The sequence below is a fragment of the Dendropsophus ebraccatus genome, chromosome 14 (genome assembly GCF_027789765.1).
Source record: "Dendropsophus ebraccatus isolate aDenEbr1 chromosome 14, aDenEbr1.pat, whole genome shotgun sequence".
Taxonomy (NCBI): Eukaryota; Metazoa; Chordata; class Amphibia; order Anura; family Hylidae; genus Dendropsophus; species Dendropsophus ebraccatus.
In genome coordinates, this window is record NC_091467.1 from 42734895 (window position 1) to 42756203 (window position 21309).

The window sequence follows — 21309 nt, forward strand, 5'->3', positions numbered from 1 at the left end:
TGGAGCCTGGGAGATCTGAGCGCCGATCCAATGAGGATCCGGACCGGGCTCTTGGTCAGCATAAAACTAAGCTGAGGCAGTGTCTCAGCGCTGGCTATTAGGTTAATACCCTGGTCCCAGCTCCCCTGTCTATTCCTGCGTTTCCCCTCCTAACTCCCCTGGTTTGTTTGTCTGTTACCTGATCTCTGGCTTTGACTTTAGACTATCCGCTTGCGACCCTTGCTAGTTTACTTTCCGATATTGTGTTTGTCTGTCTCGTTCTGTGTGCACGTACCCAGTGTAGGGAACGTCATTGTTGTTCTCTGCGGCTGCCTAGGGCCGTGTGAGGCAAATAGGTAGGGACAGTTGGTGGGCTCAGTTTCAGGGCTCACTGTAGTGTCTTGTCCCTACCTGCCCCGTCCTGACAATAATATTATATTCTTACCCTTTTGTGCTCCCCTGGTGTCCTCCTATATCATTTTCGGGTCCCTGGAAGAGCGATTCTATCTCAACTTCTGAGAAGGACTTGCCTGGTGGTGACAGCCTGTTCAGCCAATCACTGATCAAGATCGGACTGCGCTGCAGCCAGTGATTGGCTGTCACTGGTGGAGGCGCGATCGCTCTGTCAGGGACCTGAAGATGATGTAGGAGGACACCAGGGCAGTGTGTGAATGTAAGAATAGGCTGTTTTTCATGTTCTACCCAGGGAAAGCAACATATAAAAAAGTTTACTTTGGGTCAAATACTTCTTAAAAGGCATATCCTCTGCATTTCTCATATGTCAGAAGAATGAGATGCCATGGCCTTCATTTACTAATTCAAATCAGATATTAGATAAGCTTTCTATAACGTTAGCTACCTTTCAATGGGTTTTAATAGTTGGCTTTCTATAAAATTTGCCCTATTGTGGTATTGTGTAAGACATAAAAATTAGTTTGTAAATTCCTTAAAGCAGAGGTGCTGAGTTTATTGACTTATTGGCTCCATGCACTGTTATGGAATCTGGATAGGAAATTAACAACTCATCGTAATTACATCAGCTGGCCACAAGGTGGCAGGACTGCATTTTATCTAATAGCAGTCACCTTTAGTGGGTCCTGACTGTGGTTCCCAGTGCTCTGATAAAATCCTGCTCTACTGTAAGGTATGACAAGCAGACGGTCGCAAGAAAAAGCAAAGGGCACATCAATCTTGGTAGGTATAAATAACAAAAATATCAACTCAAAAGATGAAAGGAACTAGAAGATAATCAGTAGATGATGAACCAAATGAATGGGGATGATTATGGTTTATTCGTAGTACATGATTATGATGGCTGCCATCTTAGTGACATGCTTTATGGCAAGCCTCATGAACCCAGATACAATCAACATCTTCAGACCCTATTCTTTATATGGGACATATTTTTGAATTCCAGTTATTGTGTGTGTACCTCTGTTATCTATATACGGGTGTTACCTGTCACTACTCCTCTCTGTGTTGATAAGAAGGGCACTGCTGAGAAATGATCTGTACAGAACAGGACAACTCCTCTTAGTTTTAAGCCTAGTGAAAGCTTAGTTTTAAGCTAAAATGATAACTGCAAGATTTTAGAATTATTGATCATTATGATCGCATAAGTTGAAGTCAAAAAACGACTGGGGCAGTGATGCATCAATGACCCATGGTCTTGAAAGGGTTAATCAGTGAGGTCAGTGCAGTCTGTATGGTCAGTATAATCAATGCAGTCAGTGCAGTCTGTATGGTCAGTATAATCAGTGATATCAGTGCAGTCTGTATGGTCAGTATAATCAGTGATATCAGTGCAGTCTGTATGGTCAGTATAATCAGTGAGATCAGTGCAGTCTGTAGGACCAGTATAATCAATGCTGTCAGTACAGTATGTATGGTCAGTATAATCAGTGAGATCAGTGCAGTCTGTATGATCAGTAAAATCAATGCAGTCAGTACAGTGTGTATGGCCAGTATAATCAGTGAGGTCAGTGCAGTCTGTATGGTCAGTCCAATCAGTGATATCAGTGCAGTATGTATGGTCAGTATAATCAGTGATGTCAGTGCAGTCTGTATGGTCAGTATAATCAATGAGGTCAGTGCAGTCTGTATGGTCAGTATAATCAGTGATATCAGTGCAGTCTGTATGGTCAGTATAATCAGTGAGGTCAGTGCAGTCTGTATGGTCAGTATAATCAGTGAGGTCAGTGCAGTCTGTATGGTCAGTATAATCAATGCAGTCAGTACAGTGTGTATGGCCGGTATAATCAGTGAGGTCAGTGCAGTCTGTATGGTCAGAATTACCAGTGAGGTCAGTAATCTGTATGGTCAGTCCAATCAGTGAGGTCAGTGCAGTCTGTATGGTCAGTATAATCAGTGAGGTCAGTGCAGTCTGTATGGTAAGTATAATCAGTGATATCAGTGCAGTATGTATGGTCAGTATAATCAGTGATGTCAGTGCAGTCTGTATGGTCAGTATAATCAATGAGGTCAGTGCAGTCTGTATGGTCAGTATAATCAGTGATATCAGTGCAGACTGTATGGTCAGTATAATCAGTGAGGTCAGTGCAGTCTGTATGGTCAGTATAATCAGTGAGGTCAGTGCAGTCTGTATGGTCAGTATAATCAATGCAGTCAGTACAGTGTGTATGGCCGGTATAATCAGTGAGGTCAGTGCAGTCTGTATGGTCAGAATTACCAGTGAGGTCAGTAATCTGTATGGTCAGTCCAATCAGTGAGGTCAGTGCAGTCTGTATGGTCAGTATAATCAGTGAGGTCAGTGCAGTCTGTATGGTAAGTATAATCAGTGAGGTCAGTGCAGTCTGTATGGTCAGTATAATCAGTGATATCAGTGCAGTCTGTATGGTCAGTATAATCAGTGAGGTCAGTGCAGTCTGTATGGCCAGCAGGGCCGGATTAAAGGGAGGGCACCAGGGGCACGTGCCCCGGGGCCTCCACCACTAGGGGCCTCCACCAGCCAGAACCCGGAAGGGATGACCGTGAGCCAGTCGTGTGCTAAAAGCACTTGAAAATCCCACTTGGACACAGCACTACATGCTGTCCAGGGAGCGAGGGAAGTGTAGGGTTAATCCTTTGTATACTCCTCCCTGGTGAGTAAAAGTGAGGCCTCAGATCAAAGAAGACGTCACCTGTGAGTGACTGAATTACATGTTTTTGTTTTGTGTTTTTTGTAGAAAACTATTTGGTAGGGCGCCCTGAAGTGAAAAGGGTTGGGAAACGTTGCTCTTTGCCACAATACACACGCTGCTTTTTCATAGCAGAGTTTTACTGTGTCAGCTGAAATTGTGGCAAAATTGCATGAGAAAATAATTTGTGAATAATTTGTGAATACAGGATAAGTACTAGAAGAATTCTCTACACCCAGCAGTTTACTTCAAGAAAAAGGAATTGCTGTCAGGTTGAAAGGAGTCCTCCCTGCACTTAGCAGGTGGAATCCCCCTGGTCACATACATGGCTACAGTATATGCAAAGACGCTGTACTAATATGAATTGTTTGGTGCTGCTTAAATCTGGTTATGTAGGGTGAATCCCTAGAGTCAGTTACCCTGGTGGGCCCAAGGTACCCCAGTTTAACCCTGCCCTACCCACTCCCAACCCCTGGTCCTACTAACCACCCCATTCACCAATCCCATTACTCTCCCACCAGTTTCCTCAGCTCAGCTGCACCACACGGACGCTCCAGCCGCCATTCACGGGACCAGGACGCCAGATAAGGAGACCAGACATGTTTAGTTGACCAGTGTGCTCTGGCTCCGGTCCAACTACTTCAGGCAGGCCAGCCCCCCTATATTTTGCATGGGACTGCCCAAGTAAAAGCTCCTTCACAGAAGGGACTTGACGTTAGGGGACATTGCAGGGATATTACAGTGGAAAAACATCATATTACCGCAAGGAAATTTGCCTCTGCTACATCTGTACTGAAATTCAGCTCTGCAACATCTGTTTTAAAATTCGACTCTGCTATATCTGTGTTGAATTTTGGCTCTACTACATCGGCGTGCTTAAGGGGGCCTTTACACAGAGAGATTTATCTGACAGATTTTTGAAGCCGAAGCCAAGAATTAATTTTAATAAAAGGAGAAATCTCAGTCTTTCCTTTATAAGCTGTTTGGCTTCAAAAATCTGTCAGATAAATCTCTGTGTAAAGGCCCCTTGGCGGGCCAAGCTCAGCAGCATAATGTCCCTAACCTATTGCTCTTTAAACATTTTTTTAAAGATTTGGAGGTTAGATTACCACCCCCACCATGCATTAAAATATAATGGATGTTGGGGGTTGTAATTGATTTGTCATCTGAGCCTGAATGTGTGATCAGGCCAAGTCCCCTGCTCTTGTGGTCCAGTATAACTTGTGACTAGTGTAGGTACAACTGCAACTGCATATGCTAGCTGTGATGGCAAACACTGTGGGCAAGAGCGCACAGAGAGTGCTAAATGGCTGTGTTCACCGCAATGCTCACCCCTCCCCCATTCTGTCTCTAGGGCCTGGCATCTTCCTCTGGACTGAAGCCTCTAGGGACCATCATATGCAGAACAGAGGAGGATGCTGAACCATACAGCCAGGAGTGAAGAAGGGTAGTTGCTAAGTCCCCTACAATAAGTAGCCACTTGTATATATCACTGTATGGTTTATCTTTGGGGGGAAAATAGGGGGCCCCAAACAAAATTGTCGCCCATGGCCTCCACCAACCTTAATCTGGCCCTGATGGTCAGTATAATCAGTGAGGTCATTGCAGTCTGTATGGTCAATATAATCAGTAATATCAGTACAGTGTGTATGGTCAGTATAATCAGTGAGGTCATTGCAGTCTGTATGTCCAGTTTAATCAGTGAGGTTAGTGTAGTCTGTATGTTTTACACCATAACCCATAAAAACAGCATTGATAAATTGTGTTTAAAGGTTGTTTGTTTGTTTTTTTTTGTGGTATAACCCTTTAAAAGTGTGCCTTTACTAATGCCTTTGTATAATACTGTTATCAAGCAAAAAAAGTGAAGTGAATGCTTAACCATGCAGCTTCTGGATGTGTCTCTGTACTCCCTCTGAGAGATCAAGTGGGTGACAGTACTTGAAGCACATTGGATATTATCTTAAAGGAGAAGTCCCATAAAACAAAATAAAATGACATAAAGGCAGAGGGTACGGGAACATAATAAACAAAGTATACTTATCCGTCCTCCAGCCTGTCAGTGAGACCGGGGAGCGGCACTACATGGCATGGTAAATATACTTTGTTTATTCTGTTCCCTCACCCCCTGCCTTTCTGTCATTTTGTAGTTTCATAGGCTTCTCCTTTAAGGCCATACAATTAGGGCCTGAGCAAAACAGACGGAATTCTGCAGCAGAGTTCCCCGCCATGGAATCCTGTCTGCCTCAGTGTCTCTATGGGATGGCTCACGACATGTCAATTCTTTGAGCGGCGGGAGCAGAGGCGAGCGGAAGGTAGGATTCTGCAATGAGGCATTCAATTCCACCTGTTTTGCCCGGTGTGAACATACCCTAAGATCCAAAAGGGTATAATGGCTACGAACTGGGTAAAAATAAGCATAGGTGTATTCATATGTAGATTTTGCTGTTCAACAATACTGATATTATTGATAAATGATAAATCCTCCAATTTCAAGTATTATCATCAGATTAAAGAGTGTTCGAGAGTGGTAAATATACAAGAAAACCCTGCTATTTACTAATAGTAACTATAATGACGTGGAAGGTCTATGACATCTCCACTATACAGTATGTGTTACTATAATGTATGCATATTTAAGTATGCCTTGTACAATCCCACCATTTAAATTTTAATATTAGTTTTCAGTGTGCTGAGGTTTCATAGAAGCTGGAAACTACTGAAACCCACCTACTGCACATGGATATAGATATATATATATATATATATATATATATATATATATATATATATATATACATATATATATGACAACAGTGATCTCTAGTGGTAATAATAAAAAACTGAAGTGTATGATCTCTGCCCAAATGTAGAGAAAACCCTAGATGACCCTCATGTGCCTTCTACTGAGGTGTCAGAAAACCCAAGATACTTTAAGCATGGGTGTAGGGAAATTTGTGGGACCTTTGGGCCTTTTTTTATTTGTGGATGTTTTAATAATGCGTGCTCTGCTTAGATCTGGTGATTTCAAATAGGGGAGACTGAGGTGTTCTTTGAAACATACTCAATATTGGGGGAGATTTAGCAAACATGGTGTAAAGTAGAATTAGCTTAGTTGCCCCTAGCAACCAATCAGATTCCATTTTTCATTCCACACAGATTCTTTGGAAATAGAAAGGTGGAATCTGATTGGTTGCTATGGGCTTGTACTTCACAGCATAATTGATAAATCTTCCCCAATATTGTGTAAATGGCTTAAGAGCAAAAAAAATGCCATTTTTGGTCATATCAAATCCGGCAAAATTGTAATAAAAAGTCATATAGTTGCACATATGCAAACAAGGTACCAATGTGAAGTACAGATCATGGCGCAAAAAATGACACCTCACACAGCCCCATAGACCAACAAATAAAAGCATTATAAGGATGGGAATAGAGCAATTTTAAACACATTTAGTTTTTTTTTTTTTTAAAGGTTTTAATTTTATAATTTTTTTTATGTTTTTAATCATACTGACTTAAGGAACATAGATAACATTTCAGTTTTACTATGGGGTGAACAGCGTAAACACAAACCCCCTCCCCCCAATAAAAAAAAATAGCTTTTTTTCCAATTTCACTACTAAAATAATTTTTTACCGTTTTGCAGCATATTTTATGGAAAAATTAGGTCTGACATTGCAAAGTACAATTGGTGTCGCAAAAAATAAGGGCTCATGTGGGTCTGTAGGGAAAAAAATGCAAGTGCCATGGCCTGTTAAACACGAGTATAATACAGTTTATTAACAAGTATGAGGCTATGTTCAGACAATGTAAGAGACCGGCCATTCCGTGACCCGTTCCGTGACCCGGTCTCATTAAAGATCATCCCAGCCGTTACTGCATCCATTCACGCCCGCATCAGAACTCCGCACTGCGCACTATGGAGCTCCACAGTGTGCACTGACATTTCAGTTTTCTACGGCGCCGCTAGGGATCCCGGCTGGAGTGTATACCATGTGTATACACTATAGCCGGGATTCCCTCAGAAGGCAGCACTACGTAACGCCCTCCCCACCTGATCTCATCTACCCTACGGCCCTCCTTTCATCCACATTCCTCTACATCACGCCACCCCTCTAAAACCATATGCATCCCTCCTGACCCCCCTCCCCCTGTCCCTTTCTCTGCTGCCCTCTGGAACGCACGCTCTGTCTGCAATAAACTTACATTCATACATGATCTCTTTCTTTACCACAACCTCTTCTTCTTAGGTCTAACTGACCTCCTTTGAAGTACAGTCTATCCGAATCTATTCCCTCTCTGTCCTCCAAGTGGCAGTCATCTACCAAACACTAGGCTCCGCAACTACCTTCCTTGAATAATTCAACACTTGGCTACTACATTTCCTCTCAACAGATATCCCTACCATCATCATGGGCGACTTCAACATCCCCATTGACACGCCCAAATCAGCCGCCTCTAAACTCCTATCCCTAGCCTCCTCTTTTGGCCTCACACAGTGGTCCTCTGTGGCCACTCACTAAAAGGGTCACACATTGGACCATATCTTTTCCCGCCTCTGCCCCATATCTGACCTCACCAACACACCTCTCAAAACCTCTGACCATAACCTCCTAACATTCTCTTCTCTGTTCTTCTCATCTGCCCCTCCCCCCCCCTGCCCCCAGTCCAGAACCTTGCCCATCCTCGCAGGAACCTTAGAAACCTCAACATTCAAACACTCTCTGACCCCCTTGCACCACTTTCCACCATACACTCTCTGAACGACACTGACACAGCCGCAACCTTCTACAACTCCACAATAACCTCCGCTCTTGACTCTGTTGCCCCCTCACGAAAAAGAGAACACAACACATCAACAGACAGCCCTGGCACACCAAGATAACCAAACAGCTAAGACAAGTGTCCAGAGCTGCCGAGCGGCGCTGGAAGAACACCCACTCCAAGGAAGACTTTTAGACATACAGGCAAACACTCTTTGATTTCATATCTGCCCTCACCTCTGCTAAACAGGACTACTTTTCTTCCCTCATATATTCCTTATCTCACAACCCTAGGCAACTGTTTAACACCTTCAACTCCCTTCTCCGCCCCCCACTGCCACCCTTCAAGCAAAAAATTGATTACATCAGAGTAAGCTTCACCTTACAGTCTCCTCAGTCCGCCCCTCATGCCCGTCCAGTGCTCTTCCACACTTACTCACCTCTCCACCATCATGGAAGAACATCTCTCCAAACTACTCTTCACATTACACCTCACCACCTGCGCACTTGACCCAATCCCATCCCACCTTATCCCCAACCTCTCCTCAGCACCCGTCCCAGCACTAACCCATCTCTTTATCACTAACTTCTGGCCTCTTCCCATCTCCAGACAAACACGCAACCATCACACCCATCCTTAAAAAGCCATCCCTTGACCCTACCTCCTTATCCAGCTACCGCCCCATCTCACTTCTCCCCTTTGCCTTAAAACTTCTGGAACAGCAACTATCCTCCCACTTTTCATCCAACTCGCTTTTTGACTCCCTGCAATCGGGCTTTCGTCCCCACCACTCCACAGAAACTGCCCTCACCAAAGTGGCTAATGACCTGCTAACTGCCAAAACCTCACGCCAATACTGTGCTCCTTCTCCTTGACCTATCTTCTGCCTTCGACACAGTTGACCATTCTCTCCTCTTACAAATTCTTTCATCCCTCGACATCACTTGCTCAGCCCTCTCCTGGATCTCCTCTTACTTCTCTAACCGCACTTTTAGTGTCTCCCACTCCCACACCACTTCCTCTTCTAGTCCCCTTACTGTTGGTGTTCCCCAAGGCTCTGTACTTGGGCCTCTTCTCTTCTCCATCTACACCTCTGGCCTGGGACATATCATAGAGTCCCACGGCTTCAGGCACCACCTCTACGCCGATGACACTCAGATCTACCTCTCTGGTCCGGATGTCACCTCTTTGCTATCTAGGATTCCAGAGGGTCTATCGGCCATTTCTTCCTTCTTCTCCTCCCGCTTTCTAAAGCTCAACATGGACAAAACAGAACTAATCATCTTTCCCCTATCTCGCTCCACCCCGCCGTCTAATCTGTCAATCACTATCAATGGCTGCACTCTGTACCCTGTCCCGCAAGGCAGCGGACTTGGGGGACAGGGGACAGAGTGCAGCCATTGATAGTGATTGACAGATTAGACGGCGGGGTGGAGCGAGATGGGGGAAAGCTGCCTTGGGGTCACCTTTGATTCTGCCCTGTCTTTTAAACCCCATATTCAGGCCCTGACCACCTCCTGCCGCCTTCCCCTTTAAAAACATTTCCAGAATCCGCTCTTTTCTCACCCCTGATTCCACTAAACTGCTGGTCCATGATCTCATTATCTTCCGCTTGGATTACTGCAACATCCTCCTCTCTGGCCTTCAATCTAACTCCCTAGCTCCCCTCCAGTCTATCCTTAACTCTGCTGCCCTACTAATCCACCTCTTCCCTTGCTTTGCCTCTGCCTCTCTCCTCTGCCAATCCCTTCACTGGCTGCCCATTGCTCAACATATTTTTTTTAAATTGTTGACCATAACGTACAAGGCCATCCACAACCTGTCCCCTCCATACATCTCTGACCTGATATCCCGCTACCATCCCTCATGCAACCTTCGATCCTCCAGTGACCTCCTTCTGCGCTCCCCCCTTGTTCGTACCTCGCACAACCGCCTCCAAGATTTTGCCCGAGCCTCCCCCATACTCTGGAACTCACTACCCCGACGCATCCAGCTCTCATCCACCATGAAGTCCTTCAAAAGTAACCTGAAAACCCATCTCTTCAAACTAGGCTACAACCCATAACAATTCTGCTCCACACTGTGACTGTTTACCTCTTGATTCTCTCCCAGTACCTTATAGATTGTAAGTCCTCGCGGGCAGGGTCCTCTTTCCCCATGTACCAGTCTGTCATTTGCCTTCATGTAACCTGTTTTGATCTTGTATTGTTTCTGTTTGTTACCCCTATCGCTTGTATAGCGCTCTGGAATTAACGGTGCTTTCTAAATAAATAATAATAATAATCATGACCGTTGTAACAACGGCCGCGATTCCCACAGAACTTACGTTGTGTGAACATTGCTATCTTTATAGTTATCTTTATGAAACAAATAGCTTTTGGGTCATCAAAGGTTTTATAAAAATAAGTCGCTTTTAAAAGACTCATAATTTAAAGATGTCTGGATGAATGATCAACCATTTTTCAAGAAATTCTATGAATTTTGTGCAGCTGATTTCTCTGTGAGCCATGGTAGTTATTATGAAGTAACCATATCAGCACTGATAAATAGGATGGATCTGCCAAAGCTGTAGCTCAGGCCAAATCAGTGTCCCCCTTTCTTTCCTGATTTCCAACTATCAGAAAATGCAATAAAAACATTCACTGGGTTTTTGGTGGAGCACAACATCTCGGTAGCCACTGGCAATTCTATACGTCCTTCAGTCAAGAGAATGTTTCCTGACTAGCTCCTGAGGCACTTTGTAATGTTTATAGGTGTCATCCAAGGCCAGAAAGAATATTTTGGTATCTCACAGGGTGACAGTTCTAATATATATTTGAAAAATACTTCCCAGTACTTGTATGTACATGTATGGACAGGCCTCATTATGACTGAATTTATGGAAATGTTTCCATGTCATCAGGTAGAGTGCAAGACCTTTTGATATAGTTTATGCCATGCTGAAAAAAACTGAATGTAGATAAGTGTGCTATGCATTATACAGTGCAGGTAATATGCAGGGAAAACATAAACAGAACAGTGTTCTGTCCAGAATAAGGACTGTTCAGAATTCAGACCAAAAATGTATGCTCTTGGCTGTGCCTGCCACCTAGTCGATCTAATGGCTGAGTATTCAGCAAAACCTTAGAGTGAAGGATCTTATTACTGACATTTATTTCCCATGAAATCCTATGTGGGCATTCACACGATCCGTGCCGTGATCCTTGCTGTGAAAAAATAGGACAGGTCATAGTGCAGGTGGCGGCACGGATGCCTCCCCTGGCTCCTGTCTCTGCTTCTGGCTCTCATGTCCCCCGCTGCTGTTACCCTCACTAATAAAGCTGAGGAACTAGAACTCATAATGGTGAAAGGGAAATATGATATAGTGGGGATAAGCGAAACATGGCTGGATGAGAGCTATGACTGGGGAGTTAATATCCAGGGTTATAGTCTATTCAGAAATGACCGTGAAAATAAGAAAGGGGGAGGGGTCTGTCTATATGTTAAATCCTGCCTTAAGCCCATTCTGCGGGAGGATATAATGCTTTTTTTATTTGTATAGCGCACACAGATTCCACAGCACTTTACATAGTTTTGCCAATTATTGCTCCCTGTCCCCATTAGGGCTCACAATCTAAATTCACCTATCTGTATGTTTTGAGTGATGATAATGTGGAGTCTCTTTTGGTAGAAATAAGGGGAGGGATGAGAAATAATAAAATTCTTATAGGAGTGAGTTGTAAATCTTTAAGTATAGTGGAAGAATCCGAATATCTTCTTATATTTTGTCTCGCACCCCCTCCTGATAGTATGTAAGCTCATGCATGCGAGCAGGGACCTCACTCCTCATGTATGGATAATTATATGTATCTCTGTAATGTCGATTTTTTTGTCTATGTATGTACCTCCAGAATTGTAAAGTGCTGCGGAATCTGTTGGCGCTATATAAATAAAAATTATTATTATAATAGACACGGCAGCGAAGCAGGGGGAAGTCATTATTATGGGGGACTTTACCTACCCAAATATAAACTGGAAAGCAGAGACCTGCAACTCCAGCAAGGAAAGCGGGTTTTTGGAAATAGTAAAAGATAATTACCTTTCCCAACTAGTACAGGAAACAACAAGAGGGGGGGCACTCCTGGACCTGATCTTAACCAATAGGCCAGACAGAATATCAAAAATAGAGGTGGGGGGTCACCTAGGCAATAGTGACAATAACATAGTAAGTTTTCAATTATCCTTCAATAAAATGATTTGTAGAGGGGCAACAAAAACATAAAATTTCAGGAAGGCTAATTTCCAAAAACTAAGAGAGGACCTTGGGGACATAGACTGGGACAATGCCTTCAGAAATAAAAGTACACAACAGAAATGGGACATATTTAAGGGCATCCTGGGTAAATCGTGTGAACGACACATACCATATGGGAATAAAAGTAGTAGAAATAGGAGAAATCCAATGTGGTTAACTTCAGCTGTAAGGGGTGCAATAAATGATAAGAAACAAGCATTCAGACAACTAAAACAAGAAGGTAGTGGGGAAGCATTGAGCAACTATAGACAGAAGAATAGAATGTGTAAAAAGCAAATAAAAGAAGCAAAAATAGCAACAGAAAGAAGGATAGCCACAGAAAGTAAAATGAATCCCAAAATGTTCTTCACCTATATAAATAACAAAAGACTTAAAACCGAAAATGTTGGTCCCCTCAAAAATAATCTGGGTGTAATGGTGGAGGGGGAAGAGGAAAAGGCCAATCTAATAAATACATTCTTTTCTACTGTATTCACAGAGGAGAATCCCATAACAGATGACATGACTAGGGATAATGTAAATCCTCCCATACATCTCACCTGCCTAACACAACAAGAAGTGGGGAGACGCCTTAAAAACATTAAAATACATAAGTCACCGGGCCCAGAAGGTATCCATCCTAGAGTTTTGCAAGAATTGAGTACTGTGTTAGACCGTTATTCCTAATATTTAAAGATTCTATAACGACAGGGATTGTTCCACAGGACTGGCACATAGCCAATGTGGTACCAATATTCAAGAAGGGGTCAAAGGGTGATCCTGGAAACTACAGGCCCGTAAGTCTAACATCTATAGTAGGTAAAGTATTTGAGGGGTTTGTAAGAGATGCTATACTGGAGTATCTTCAATAATCTTATGAAAACAATCTTATGACGCAGCACCAGCATGGATTTATGAGGGATCGATCCTGCCAGACTAATCTGATCGGCTTCTATGAAGAGGTGAGTTATAGACTGGACCTGGGGGTAGCTGTGGATGTTGTGTATCTGGACTTTTCAAAGGCATTCGATACTGTGCTGCATGAAAGGTTGGTCTACAAAATGAGGATGCTGGGACTCAGGGAAAACTTATGCAAATGGGTAAGTAACTGGTTGTGTGATAGAAAACAGAGGGTGGTCATTGATGGAACATATTCAGATTTTTTCAGGGTTTTAGTTACTAGTGGGGTACCACAGGGGTCAGTATTGGGTCCACTTCTTTTTTATATTTTTATTAGTGATCTTGCAGAGGGGCTACAGAGTAGAATCTCCATTTTTGCAAATGATACTAAACTGGGTAGAGCAATCAGCACAGAGGAGGATAATATCATATTACAGAGGGATTTGGAGAAGCTAGAGGCTTGGGCGGTGAAATGGCAAATGAAGTTTAATGTGGATAAATGTAAGGTTATGCATTTAAGCCGTAGAAATAATAAGTACAGTTATGCGCTAAATAATAAAACACTGGGTAAAACTACTCCCGAAAAGGACCTGGGGGTATTGGTGGACAGTAAACTCAACTAGTGATCAGTGCCAGGCAGCAGCTGCCAAGGTTAATAAAATAATGGGATGCATCAAAAGAGGTATAGATGCTAAAGATGAGAACATAGTTTTGCCTCTTTATAAATCACTAGTCAGACCACACATGGAATACTGTGTACAGTTTTGGGCACCGGTATATAAGAAGGACACAGCTGAACTGGAGCGGGTGCAGAGGAGGGCCACAAAGGTCATTAAGGGAATGGGTGGGGTACAGTACCAGGACAGGTTATCAAGCTTGGGGTTATTTACACTAGAAAAAAGACGTCTTAGGGGCAATCTGATCACAATGTACAAATAAATGAATGGACAGTACAGAGGTACGTTGATCCAGGGATTGTTGTGGTCCCCATTGGAGTCGGGGGGGGGTCTCCCTGTGGTGGGGCTGTTGTTGTCTGCCTCGTGGGGGGGGGGTTGCCTTCCCCTGCATCTACACAGTAGGGTTTCCCTAGGTTGAACCTGATGGACTCTTGTCTTCTTTCAACCTTATTTACTATGTTACTATGTTACCCACTCGCGGCTCTCATATCCCCTGCTCTAGGTTCCCATATTCCCGCTCCCGGCTCTCATCTCCCATCTCCCCCGCTCCCAGCTCTCAGCTCCCCTGCTCCCGGCTCTCAGCTCCCCTGCTCCCAGCTCCCCCGCTCCCAGCTCTCAGCTTCCCTGCTTCCAGCTCCCCTGCTCCCAGCTCCCCCGCTCCCAGCTCTCAGCTCCCCTGCTCCCAGCTCCAATCTCCCCCGGCTCTCAGCTCCCCCACTCCCAGGTCTCAGCTCCCATCTCCCCTGCTCCTGGCTCCCATCTCCTCAGCCCATGTCACTGGCTCCGGCTGCCATCTCCCCCACTCCTGTCTGTGGTTCCGGGCTTCCCCCACTACCAACGGATGCAATGAACAATCGTGAATGTGAATGAGGCCTAACTGGCCTATCGCGGCAAGCCCCACCCCCAGCGCCCACCGCAGGTGGGATATTCGCTCATGGCAGAGTGCACAGGGCCTGAGGAGGAGACACACAGCAGGAGGATGGTAACTATCATTGCCAGCTGGAAGTCACCAGCTTCCTTGGCATCCTGTATAATGGGGTCACCCAGCTTTCCTGCATCCTGTATAATGGGGGTCACTCAGCTTTCCTGCATCCTGTTTAATGGGATCACTTAGCCTCCCTGCATCCTGTATAATGGGGGTCACTAGCTTTCCTGGCATCCTGTATAATGGGGATCACTCAGCTTTTCTGGAATCCTGTATAATGGGGTCACTCAGCTTCCCTGCATCCTGTTTATTGGGGTCACACAGCTTCCCTGGCATCCTGTATAATGGGGTCACCAGCTTTCCTGGCATCCTGTATAATGGGGGTCACTCAGCTTTTCTGGAATCCTGTATAATGGGGTCACTTAGCCTCTCTGCATCCTGTTTAATGGGGTCACCAGCTTCCCTGGCATCCTGTATAATGGGGTCACTTAGCCTCCCTGGCATCCTGTATAATGGGGGTCACCAGCTTCCCTGGCATCCTGTATAATGGGGTCACCAGCTTCCCTGGCATCCTGTATAATGGGGTTACTCAGCTTCCCTAGCATCCTGTATAATGGGGTCACCCAGCTTCCCTGACATCCTGTATAATGGGGTCACTCAGCCTCCCTGGCATCCTGTATAATGGGGGGTCACTAGCTTCCCTGGCATCCTGTATAATGGGGTCACCAGCTTCCCTGGCATCCTGTATAATGGGGTCACCAGTTTCCCTGGCATCCTGTATAATGGGGGTCACTCAGCCTCCCTGGCATCCTGTATAATGGGGTCACCAGCTTTCCTGGCATCCTGTATAATGGGGTCACTCAGCTTCCCTGGCATCCTGTATAATGGGGTCACCAGCTTTCCTGGTATCCTGTATAATGGGGTCACTCAGCTTCCCTGGCATCCTGTATAATGGGGTCACTCAGCTTCCCTGGCATCCTGTATAATGGGGGTCACCCAGCTTCCCTGTGTCCTGTATAATGGGATCTCTCAGCTTCCCTGGCATCCTGTATAATGGGGGTCACCCAGCTTCCCTGGCATCCTGTATAATGGGATCTCTCAGCTTCCCTGGCATCCTGTATAATGGGGTCACTCAGCCTCCCTGGCATCCTGTATAATGGGGGTCACCCAGCTTCCCTGGCATCCTGTATAATGGGATCTCTCAGCTTCCCTGGCATACTGTATAATGGGGTCACTCAGCCTCCCTGGCATCCTGTATAATGGGGTCACTCAGCTTCCCTGGCATCCTGTATAATGGGGTCACACAGCTTCCCTGGCATCCTGTATAATGGGGTCACTCAGCCTCCCTGGCATCCTGTATAATGGGGTCACTCATCCTCCCTAGCATCCTGTATAATGGGGTCATCCAGCTTCCCTAGCATCTTGTATAGCAGTCAGTATAATGGAGGTCATCCCCCTGGACTCAGAGCACCCCCCAGACCTGCAGGGACTCAGAGCAGCCCCTAAACCCTCCCCCCCCCCCCCCACACACACACACACGCACTTAAAGCAGCCAGCACCCCGCAGGTGTCTCAGAGCTGCCCCAACCAGCAGGGACTCCGAGCGGCCTGCTACCACTCACCCCCCACCCCCTCACCCCAGGGCACAGCATCTCAGAGCTGCCGAAGGCAGGGGGACAGCTCTATATCGCCGGTACAGGTAATATGTTGGGGGGCCCCATAGACTTTTTTGCTATGGGGCCCCATGAATCCTAGTTACGGCCCTGGGAAGCCCCCATCCCTCCAGACTGATTTTGACCTAAAGACACAGCTGTGACTGGAAGAAAGCCCCAAGAGGGCATTCTCATTGGATTTGAAACAAGGAATTATTCTAGGAAAGGGAATGTGATAGGTACTGTATGTCTATTTTCTGGCATCCCTTTCCTCTTCGGTCTCTGCTTCCTTCCAGTCTACAATACAGACCCCCAAAACAGTGTACATGCACGCCAAGCATGTAAACTGTCAGTGTTTAGAGGAGAGATGAAAAACTGTTTGTATGGCAGCACAACATGGCAAATAAGGTATATTTACAGCACAAACACAATATGAATGGCACACAAACAGTGTATACATCACCCCTAGTAAAGCTAAATCCAAATATACACAGCTAATTGCATATCTGTCCATAGCTCGCTCTGTCTATATATTTGTGTGATTCTCTCTCTCTCTCTCTCTCTCTCTCTCTCTCTATATATATATATATATGATTATATGATATATAAAGGATTATGAGCATTATTCATCTGGGATTGTGCTTGTAATCCAAATCCGCTCTTAAAGCAAAGCAAAGAAATCATTGAATGCAGAAAATTTGTTCCACACCCCAAAAATAATGATTTCTTTTTTTAAATTCTGAATAACATGAAGAACAGATGAAACAATGAGAAACAGCTGAATATGTTATATTATAAGTTACTGTATAATATAGCAATCAGCATGTGGTGTATAATGTATAGTAAGTGCAGAAACCTGGAAATACAGCAGCAATTTGTAGATACAGAATGGAGATACAGATCCCTATTATGCAGTAGTGTAGCACAACAGCCTAAAATAGAGAAGCAGGGCTGCTGTCAGAGCTCTGTGTGGTCACATGACAGCAATATTGGGGGGGGGGGGGGGGGGGGGGTCAGCATGGAACAATCAGGAAGTGAGAATCACAGAGCTGTGCAGAAGGACAGTTACGGGGAGACCTCTCTATACAGCAGTGTGAATGGCTGAGTGTAAGGGCAGGCACATTATAGCAGCATTGTGTATAGCTGAGTGTAAGTTCAGGCACACCATAGCAGCAGTGTGTATAGCTGAGTATAAGTGCAGGCACATTATAGCAGGAATAGAGAGGGTGGGAAACACAAGGGCTAACAGTCTGCAGGGAGCATGAAGGAATGAACAGGACACATAAATGCAGCACTCTCTGTTCGGGCAAAGAGGGGTTACAGCTATGAAGAGATTACCTCTATAGTCCTGTCCCCAAATGTAAGCCCCAGCCTGAAGTGGATCTGCTATGATTTGGAAGGTGAGGGAGACTTTCTGGGTCAGAGTACAGTGCTGTATACGCAAACCATGCCCCTCCCCCACTAGCCCTCCCATGCAGTACAGGGAGCTCTTAAACCAAAGCAATGCTCTTAAGCCAAGTTACAATTTTGAAAATCTGTGAGCTCTTCTTGCAAAACGCTCTTATATAATGCATATATATGTGTGTGTGTGTCTCATCTATTTATCTTTCTATCTCTGTGTGACTCTCTATATATTTATACCACCTCTGTTATCAGCCAGTGGCATATAACACTAATCATACATTTTTATTATATTAGTGTCAGATGATTAAATTTCTATACTAAGTGATGCGACCGAGGTCAATACTAAATGATCAGAATAAGACAGCAGCTTTTTAACTTTTTTTTTTTTCAATTATCATTGGAAGGCTGTTTTCATAATGTCTTTTTAGAGGAAATAACGCCCATTGTTTTATAATGAGGACCAATCTTAGACATAGCCTTTGGTCAAGGTCCCACGATGGGAATGTGCTGTCATTTATCGTGAAAAAGCAGCCACCTATTGATAAGGACAGACGCAAAAAATGATCATGATCTAGATTTTTAGTATGTTTTTGGTTAATCAGGGTGCAAATATTAATAAAGTGTGTGCACATGGAAAGGTGTTATACTTCCTATAGGAGATATATGGAAAGGTGTTATACTTCCCTCCTTTAGGAGATATATGGAAAGGTAACAAGGGCTACACAGACATTGTTAGTGATGTCCATGCAGCCCTTGCCTTTAGTGTAAAATAATAATTTTGTTGCGGTCTCTGCACTGACAGGTCCTGGCCAGTCTCAACCAGTGATTGGCTGAGCGACCGTGGCCTGTCGGTGCAGAGACCAGAACAGAGGGCAGAGCTGCAGGCACCGGGGAAGGCCTCCGAGGACAACGTGGAACTTGGTAAGGTGAGTTAATACTTTATTATTTTATACTACAATCATCAGCTGTCGGCCGAGCATCGCTATTACACGTAGCAATGTGTGCCCGGCGCTCTATGATTTTAAGTCTGGACTTATTGAAACAATCAACCGATGATTATTTCATTGGCCGATCATTCTCTCTATTACATGGAGTGATAATCGTCCAAACCAGGCTATTATCGCTCCATGTAACAGGGCCCTAAGGCTCCTTAGACAAAACATTTTAGGTCTCTGTTAGTGCCCTATTACACTATTCAGCCCTATTCAGCAGATTATCGCTCTATGGAATAGAGAACGATCAACCGATGAAACTATTAGAGGGGGATCGCTGGTTTAGGTTTGGACTAGAGATGGTCCGAAACTGCCGAGGTTCGGATTCGTATGGACCCGAACGCTCGGCATCAGATTTCGCTGTCTGCCCGCTCCGTGCAGCGGGTGGATATAGCAAGAGGACTGCCTGGAAAACTGGGATACAGCCTATGGCTATGGCTGTATCCCAGTTTTCCAGGCGGTCCTCCCGCTGTATCCACCCTCTCCACGGAGAGGGCAGACCGCGGTAATCATTGCCGAGCGTTCGGGTTCGTACGAACCCGAACCGAACTCGGTTCGGACCATCCCTAGTTTGGACCTAAAATCTTTGGGCCCTTGCCCAAACACCTGATACCTTACCTCTTACTTACTTACCTCAGCTGACAGGCTGCTCAGATAATCACAGGCCGGGACCACCGCGACCTGTGACTGGCTGAGCGGCCTGTCAGCTGACAATAAACTCAGTCGCTGCAGCCACACGGACTGGGAAGCTGTGGAGCACAGAAGAGAAGAATGGGAGCTGGGAGAGGTAAGGTATCAGGTGTTTGGGCAAGGGCTGCATGGACATCGCTAACAATGTCCATGCAGCCCTTGCTGACAGATTATATGGCCGTCTAATAGGTCTAGTAAATTAAGTGGCAATCTAGCAAATCGGGGATCGTTTACTGAAACGATCGGCCCGGAGTCTGCCCGTGCAATAGGACTCAGCCCTCGGGAGTAAAGGAAAACATGAATACAGCCCAACACACATAAGACCTTAGTGAGAATCACTCTGCTCAATCTTTATTGAACTCGAACCATTGTGTAGTAGAGTAGGTCACGATATTTGATGACCATACAACGAAATGAAGAAATACACAGGATTTTTTCATTTTTATTAATGAGGGAATAGTTTCCATGATACAGAACATGCAGGTTTTATTTACAACTGTACACAGGGCAGCTCTCCTGCCCTCATTCATAAATAGGATTTACAAACTCCAATAAATAACATGGCTCCCCCAGGAATGAGGTTTGTTTGCTTAGTTTTATAAAAAAAAATATATATCTTACAAAAATTGTCTAAAAATTATCTTCTATAGATCTCAGACTAAGAAGTCACTATAGAGAAGGGCTCATTGGGTTGATGGCCCCACACTGCAGTAGAGTCTATGGGTGTCAGACATCTTATAAGAGCACCCATTTGTAGCTGGATTGTGGCTCTGCTCTAAAGCTACACTTACCAAATCCTCAAAATCATCTGACAATGAATGATCGAATCACTTCCTCTTACCCTTTTGTGTCCTCATAAATATGTTACTATTTCGTCATCGTCAGTTGCCTTACCCCTACAAGACCATTCCCATAAATATCAGGATCCCACCCTTTCACACAGTTTGCCGCTAACTAGCTACTAAGCACGCCCAGAAGTTTACTTGGCTCCATGCCTTGCTGGCTTGCCATCTTTTGAACATCAAAGCCAAGATGCATGAGAAACTGGACCACGCTCATCTCCTGCCCTGTGAAGTGGTCTCGGATGGAGGGGCAAGTGGGGTTACACTGTGGCCATGGGCAGCTGTCCATCAAGTGGAAGGGACATCCTTTTAATGGTGTCTTGGTGTTCTTATTTGTTTCTTGAAGACTGCGGTCCCAACAATGCAGTGCCCGGGGTAGAGATGTCCCACGGACCTGCACTTCTGTCCAGTGACTGCAGAAAAAAACATTTAGATCAATTCTGGAAGCATTAAACAATACTAGTCGTAATGAAAACACATATAAAACAGTGGAGGCCAATAATAAATTACCATATTTTCCGGTGTATAAGACTACTTTTTAACCTTGAAAAATCTGCCCAGAAGTTGGGGGTCGTCTTATACGCCGGGAATGGTTGCCACATACAGTGGGGGAGCTCAAAAACGGCCACATCCCCACCGTATGCGACCACCGCCATAAAAAACAAACGATTCAACTCACCTGTCACCCGTTCTCGGCAGCCGGGCGTCTCCCGTCATGGTGAGTTGGTGAGTTGATTGTTTTGACAGGTGACAGGTGAGTTGATTGTTTTTTTTTTCAATGGGGCAGTTGGGCACTAGGGGGTTCCTGCCCCCCACTTTAGTTAACCCCTGCCTGATCACAGCAGGGCTCCAGCTGGTAAACCCTGCTGTGGTCAGGCAGGGGTTAACATTTTCTGACGAACCCCTGAAAATCTTCTTAAAAGTCAGGGATCGTCTTATACACCCAGTCGTCTTACACGCCGGAAAATACGGTAGCTTTATGTGTACAAAATCATAATAGCCCTTCAACAGTTGAACAAAAGAGGTCTGAATTGTTCACATTATAACGGTATTCTGATCTGAAGAAATTATAACA

At 44.9% G+C, this 21309-nt stretch overlaps 1 protein-coding gene across 2 annotated transcripts in view; it reads right to left on the reverse strand.

Moving 5' to 3' along the window:
- Positions 1–19877: 19877 nt before the first annotated feature.
- The window catches only part of NOTUM (notum, palmitoleoyl-protein carboxylesterase), a 56376-nt gene continuing 54944 nt past the window's right edge, over positions 19878–21309 (reverse strand). For both annotated transcript variants that reach the window (XM_069952285.1, XM_069952286.1), the window contains exon 12: positions 19878–20647. In XM_069952285.1, coding sequence (XP_069808386.1) covers positions 20347–20647 — 301 coding nt within the window. In that variant the 3' untranslated portion in view covers positions 19878–20346. The remainder of the gene's footprint in view (positions 20648–21309) is intronic.